At 36.1% G+C, this 7,055-nt stretch overlaps 2 protein-coding genes across 2 annotated transcripts in view; both read right to left on the reverse strand.

Annotated features, from left to right (window-relative positions):
* The window catches only part of LOC103472936 (death domain-associated protein 6-like), a 10,926-nt gene extending 8,229 nt beyond the window's left edge, over window positions 1–2,697 (reverse strand). Inside the window, exons 1-2 of the mRNA XM_008422816.2 lie at window positions 2,393–2,697; window positions 963–1,210 (exon numbers count right to left, since the gene is read on the reverse strand). Coding sequence (XP_008421038.1) covers window positions 963–1,193 — 231 coding nt within the window. The 5' untranslated portion in view covers window positions 1,194–1,210; window positions 2,393–2,697. The remainder of the gene's footprint in view (window positions 1–962; window positions 1,211–2,392) is intronic.
* Window positions 2,698–3,324: 627 nt separating this feature from the next.
* On the reverse strand, window positions 3,325–7,050 carry tapbp.1 (TAP binding protein (tapasin), tandem duplicate 1; the record flags this gene model as incomplete). Its single annotated transcript, XM_008422817.1, has 6 exons — window positions 3,325–3,904; window positions 4,010–4,038; window positions 4,160–4,261; window positions 4,936–5,259; window positions 5,784–6,143; window positions 6,840–7,050. Coding segments are annotated over 6 exons (1,038 nt in total), but the record flags the coding sequence as incomplete, so codon positions are not given.
* Between the last annotated feature and the right edge of the window lie 5 nt (window positions 7,051–7,055).

The following is a 7,055-nucleotide window of genomic DNA, read 5'->3' on the forward strand; positions in this document are numbered from 1 at the left end:
CTTTGGGCCTCATCAAGATCATGAATTTCCTTAAAGAGACGATGGTGGGAAAAAAATATTAATAAAACTATTAAAACATTTAAAATATTCTCTGTATTCAATGAGTACTTCCTAAACTGAGTTATATGTAACATTTTTTCACATTAATGTATTTTGGCATCAATGTAAAAAACTGATTTGATTTGACTAATACAACTGTCATCTTGAATTTCTAGACATAATGGTCACATAAAGCTATGGATGGCCAGAAAAAAGAATCACCAGTAATATTATTTTTCTATTTTTTTTTGTTTTGTTTAATGTGAAGTCATTAAAGAAACTACAAGTAATGTGTTTTTTTTCCTAAAACATCAGATGTAGCAGGAAGCAGCTTTCAGTCAATCGTGTCGTTGAGATGAAAATAATGAGTTTGTTAGGAATTGACTTAAAGCTGAATTTTGTTTATCACGAATAAATAATCACTGCAACATCTTTGCATCCTGGATGTTGTCCTAATATCCTGCAGGCCAAATATGGAAAGTACTATTTAATTTACAGGAAGTCCAACCAGACAGATGAGGTGAGATGAAGTCAGTTTTTGTTTGCATTCACAGTAAAAACCATGTGAAACTAACATGCACACATTCTTGCAGAAACAGCTTTACAAACAATGAAACTCTTTACACACACAATTATATATTAACATGTTAAATAGCGATGTCTTATTAAAGAGTCGGTTAGAAAAACAAACAGCTTGAAGACTTTTGCTCCAAACTGCTGGCCCACCAGAACCTCTTACTAAAAACTTGACCTCATAATACAAACACCTTCCTCTAATGAATTCTGTTATTCTTTTTTAATATTTACAASCGTAGTTCAGAGGCAGCTGTYCTATTTTTGTTATGCGCCTGTMTGATGACAATAAAGAAAAAATTAAACCTCCATGGTGAATAAAAACTWAAGTATTTTAACGTTTTTCTCACCTCGTCGAACAGCTTCTGGTTCTCCACCTGCAGAGCTTTTGTACTCTTCTTCGCTGAGCTGAAAGGTGACTGCGCGATGTGGGTTTGTACCAGATGCTGATTTGTAGGTGGTGACACATTTCTGGCCCGATGCTCAGATGATGAAGGTTGAGGTCGCTGCTCTACGTCATGATCATCGTCATCATCAAGGACTATGATCTTATCGGCCATGGAGGCGGGAGCCACCGCCATCGAAGTACTGAATGGTTCTGCATCCAGGAAATGAAAGAGCCAGAAATGTATCAATGCAACAGTAAATGCAAGATGCCAAGCAAGCATCAAGCATCATATTATTGAATTCAATAATAACAGTCTGAAAATAGCTTTCTGAGATGGTGGACATATAACCTCCGTAATTAGGAAAAGATAACWATGATGGGACAGATTGTCCATCCTAGAGTGTAATTATTTCAGATTGTGAGTAAWGAACTAAACAGAGTTTTGTAAATAGAGTTCATATGGTCAATTATTAAACAAAATCTTTAAGAACTCACATTACTAAATAACTCAATGAGAGAAAAAAAMCCCCATAAAATCTTAAAATGTTATAGTTTAAAGGCAGACTATTCTGTGCTGCTTTATTGTATAACTGTTTTGGGTCATTTAAATAACATTTAAACTGACCATACAAAGGCAGATAATTCATGACAGATCTGTTGTTACACATTATAAAGCATCATCTAAGAGCTTATTGAAAGAAATCTMAATTTTGTGCCATATTTTTTTAGTTTCYAGTGCAGATTGAGACACATAATCCCTAGCATTTAAGCTCTTAAGACAAAAATGTGATTTTGTTACTGAATTTCTTAATTTGGACAAAAATAGACACAAAAAAGTCTGTATACTTTGTAATTCCATTTTTTCCGACTGGATTTAAACTACCAACTCTATGAAGAAACATGCAGCCTGGTTGGTGCATCTCCTAAAATATTTATTTCATCAAAACAGCAGCAAAAAGAATTTAAACAAAAATATTGTCTTAGCTCAAATAAGTACAGGAAGTTAAAAAGAGTAAATATAATAGATTGATGTAAAACAAGATACATCTTGTGTGAATCTCTAAGCAGTTTCAATTTCAACAATGTGCAAATTCAATGTGCTGCAGAACATTTTTGTTTGTTTTTATGGAGACATCAAAAGTTAATTTGATTATGGAGATTTAAAAAAKGTTTATATRGCTGTTTACTCTGGGAGCTATAACTAATTCWRCATTTCTGTCAGAACGACAGTAAGGTCAATAATAATAATAATAACCCCAGAGACTTACAGATACAATAAGAAACAGAAACTTTGCTAAAAAGTGAAACTGGTGGAAGACTTAAAGACAACCTTTAAYTATATAAAATGTRCCGCTGATAAAGTTCGTTTGGGACACATTATAATGTACTCACCTGTTATTTGGGAGCTGTTTGAGATGACGATAAACGCAGAAACCGCTTCCCAGCATAGAATAAAAAGCTCCTAGTTAGCTCATATTAGCATTAGCAGCTAGTTAGCATTTTAACATACTCTGGCATAGAGGCGGTACTAAACTACAAAAACCGTGTTGATATTTGTGAATTGTAGAGTTAACTAATAAAATAAATACACAATATAATATTTAAATCCCATCAGAATTGCTACACTTACACACACTACTTGTAAACTTGGCTATGTTGTCAAGTCGAGACCCGCTAAACTACGGCAAACATCCAAGGCTCTGATTGGTGGATACATCAAAGACAATGAGTAAAATAGCCCGTTATTGGACGGATGAGTAGAAGGGGTTGTTATTCTGAGTTCTATTTGGGGGTTCATTTCGCTCTAAACGTGCTTTACTGACACCTGCTGGAGAATATRAGGAACAGCACACCAGCTGGTAAAAGTAAATTWACTATATTTCGGCTAAGAAAAGTTTTAATTCAGAACCAAAAATATCCAATTTACTTTTTAGCGTTGTTTTTGATGTTTCATATCTTCTTAAAGGATTTTTCTGTTGATTGGAAGTCAAATGAGTCACTTTTAGTCACWTTAACATGCAAAAACCTGTAGCGTTTGAGAAATTTTAGATTTTTATTTTATCTGAACATTGGTGTCTTAAATGTTTCCCATTTTACCATACTTGTTCTATGTAGAATGATGGATTTGTAATATACCTCTATACCTCATTATTTGCAGAATGACAAGTTTTTCATTTTATATTTGAAATTTCTCTTTGTTTAAAACATGATTGTCATTGTGTCTCAAATAAAATGTTGCAAATTCATGACAACATTATCATACACTTTTTCTGCATTTAATCTTAAAAGGCTCAACCATGAAAGACTGGAAATTAGACAAATGGTTGTTTCAAAAAACTTTTATTTCAGAGAAAATGCAGAATTCAAAAACAGCAAAAGTTTCCCTGAATTAAAATGATGAACTCTGTTTGTACAGTATTCTTCATATTTCTTCAATCACATCATGATGCTGCWCTCAGCCGGTCAGAGCGTCAGTAAGGACCAATAAATTCAACATTATGTTATAAACTGAAGATAACCTTCAGTGAGTGGCCTTAAATTCACTAAATAAAGCTGAAAACATCAATCTAAATTATATTTTTTCCTTTGTGGCCAATTTCCAGTGTTTGTAACAAACTCAAAAAATAAAGGAGCAATTTTGCCAAATATATACATTTCAGTACAAATGTTAAAATATGAGGAATTTCCTCATTTCCCCTCACACAGGAAATTCTTACCACAAAACATTAGAAATATACAAGCATTAAATTCTGCACAGATGAAACACCAGACTGCAGGTTGTGAAAAAGTGAAAGAGAATCTGCATGAAGACGTGGAGCTGCTGCTAAAATCCCATCAAAGGGATGAAAAGTTTCACCAGTTTAACAAATTTCTAGTCGACTTCAGTGATCTTTACTTTGCTTTCTGTATGGAGAAGAAAAAACATGGTCACACCATGTAGCATAAAAAAGATGCACAGGCATATGGAAAAAAATATATTTTATAAAAACATGTTTTAAATTTTATTACCTTATCTTCTCCATCAGCTTTATTTGACCCTAAAAGCACAAAAAGAAAACATTAAAATAACCAAAGATTCAGAAAATKTMAATTAAGACCAAATAAAAAAAGTAAAACTGCTTTTTATTTTATTCAAGTAGCAGAAAACTGTTTTCCTACCGGATCCAGTAAAACTCCATGACACAAACTTGATGAGTCCGTAGAGAACCAGCGCCACGCCGACCATCGCCATGGAGTCCTCGATGGAGGGGCTGCTGAAYCCTGAGAAGAAGAAAAACACAACATTTATTTAAATCCAAACTGATTTTAATGTTAATTAAGTTTATAAACAGTTTTATTTACTTAGAGACTTGTCTAATTTAGCTATAATGCAACTGATAATTACRATAGTGAATGTTAGTAGTTAGTTGTAATATTTAATAAACTGTTCTCTGTTCCCAAAACCAAACAAAAGWCCTCAAACTATGAAGCCAAAGAGAAAAAGTGTGTATAAATTAGAAAGAATCACCTTTAACTCTGAATCGATTGATTCTATCAGTTTCTAAAGAGATTTTCAGCCTTTTTTTTTAAAATAAGTTTTTAGTTTGATATTTTCAGCCATGTTGCACGATAACTATTTTTATCTGATCAAATAGTTCAGCACTGCAAGAACACAAAGTACATTTGGTCGAGTTTCTAGTGGACATAAAACAAGTTGAAATAAAACAAACTAACTTACATGGAAAAATGTCTTGTTATAAGTGAAATAATCTGCCAATGAAGCTCCTACTTTTTATCAATATTATGRAATTATTGTCATAAAACAAGCTCATATTTCTTGCTAAAAAGTTACTTGTATAATTTCCAGTGTGCTAAGATATTTGCACTAGAAGTTGGACAAAAAAATACTTGGTAAGATGTTTTATTTTAATGTAGGTGTTTTTTTAAGTTTTTACCGATAACGTTGAGGGTCACGCTGGCCTGTCGAGTTCCTCCTGCGTGAACCGCCACACAGGTGACCTCTCCTCCTCGGCCCAGGTCCAGTTTGGACGTGTCCAGATCCAGCCGGCTGCTCTGGCTGAAGGTGCCGTCCCAGGCCTGCCGGTGTCCCGACATCCTGCCTGATCCCAGAGATCTGGACTTCCCGTCGGCTCCTTTAAACTCCCAGCTCAGCTCCAGAGGGAGGGGAGCGAAACCCGAAGCTTCACACTGGAGGTCCAGGGTTTGACCCGGAACAGCGAGGGGCAGCGGGGAAGGATGGATGGAGAGAGACGGAGGCTCTGGGAGGAGAGGAGAGGAAAGAGGGGGGAGTTATTTAAATGTTTTAAGAATATTTCAGTTAATTAATCATCAATTAACTAAAAAAAATAATCACATCATATTCTAGCACTGTGTGATTAATCATAATTAATCACTTTCCTTAACTTTGAAAGTTTAAAACGTAAAAATAAAAGTTTTCAAAAAATGTAAGAAAATCTTAAATTTTTGCCAAAAAAACATGGAAATTTCTGATTCTGAAAAATAMAAAATKTGCAAGAAAAACATCTGAAAATTTTAGATTAATCTCAGAAATTTTCTTTAAAAAAAGGCCCTAATACGCTGTGGCATGTTTGTGACTCTGCATTGTTGAGCMGAGTACAGGACCGTGTAACATGTTGTTKTWAACTAGGTGACCCTCTGTGGGCTTTTAGGTCAAAATGCAATTAATCTGCATTATGTAACATTAACTCATTAAACTTTTCAGATTAATCACATTAATGTTAACAGGTCTAATCTCTACTCATTGTCCAGGTGTTTCCCTCACCTACGATCTCCAGCTCCATCGCCACCTGAGCCAGCAGGTAGGGCAGGTAAATGGTGCAGATGTACGTCCCAGAGTGWCGGACYTTGGCCTCCTCCAGAACCAGGGAGGCGTTTCCTCTCTCATGCAGAGCCTCAAAGTCCAGAAACGCTCCAGTCTCATGAGTATCAGCCAGGCGGTCCAACTTCCCGTCGTAAGCCAGAACCAGCCGGCCGTCCCCTCTGGTCTGGTAGCGCCACTCCACCGCAAAACCCGACGCAGACAGAGGAGTGGACGGGTCGACCCAGAAGCTGCAGTCCAGAGTGACCGGTTCCCCGAGTCTGGACTTGGCTGACATGGTTCTGCTGGTGATGCTCAGGATGACTGAGGAAACAAGAAGCTCAAATGAATCAGAACTAAGTTGTGAACCATTAATTCTTGCATAATGATGAGAGGGGAATGTGGCCACAGGGGGAATTTATTATTTATTTTTTATTTAACTGTTTGTTGCAAGTTTATTTTTWAAAAATGGGACATTACATATTAATTAACAATTACATGCAAATAYATGAGAACATAGTCAAGTGGCTAATTTCCATCTTTGGTCCCATTGGCAGATTGACATGATGTTTAATAAGGATAAGAAAAAGCTGCTTCAGACGACAGCACAAACACTTCAGAATGGAGAAAATAGGATAATTAAACAGTCGTTTACAAATTGTAGTCTATAGTAATTCAATAATATTCACTTTAAGTTGATAAATTAGTTGAATAAAGTTAGCATAAAGGTGCTAAAAATAGTTGTATACAGTTAAGCTATGCAAAACTAAACAAGCTAATTGTGTGACTGGAAAAATTAGCCCATATTCTATTGCACATTTTTTACATGCTAAKCAGATCCATGTGTTTTGTTTGGGTAAATAAATAGTTTTGTTATTGAAGTTTTTACCTACTGCTGGTTATAATCTAAAACTGYAGTGTATTTAGATAATATCACCATTYTACTGTTCCCCCTTCTACAGTTGTTTCCCCCCTAAGAATAAAAACCTAGACGTCCCTGGTGAGGAGGAAACTCGTTACCGTCGTGTTCTTTAGTTCCTGTTGCAGCTCTGGAGATGGTGGAGACGCCGAGCTGCTGGTTCAGGCCCTGGAAGGAGGATGAGAACCAGTCGGCCTGCAGGTAGACGGGGCTGAGGGCCGACTCTGTCAGGGAGGCGACCCATTTGAGGCTGGACGGCTGCGGCAGGAACGGGTTGATCTCACACTGCGGCTTCTGGATGGAGCCTCTGGGGGGGT

The sequence above is a fragment of the Poecilia reticulata genome, linkage group LG11, assembly GCF_000633615.1.
Source record: "Poecilia reticulata strain Guanapo linkage group LG11, Guppy_female_1.0+MT, whole genome shotgun sequence".
NCBI classification, from domain to species: Eukaryota; Metazoa; Chordata; class Actinopteri; order Cyprinodontiformes; family Poeciliidae; genus Poecilia; species Poecilia reticulata.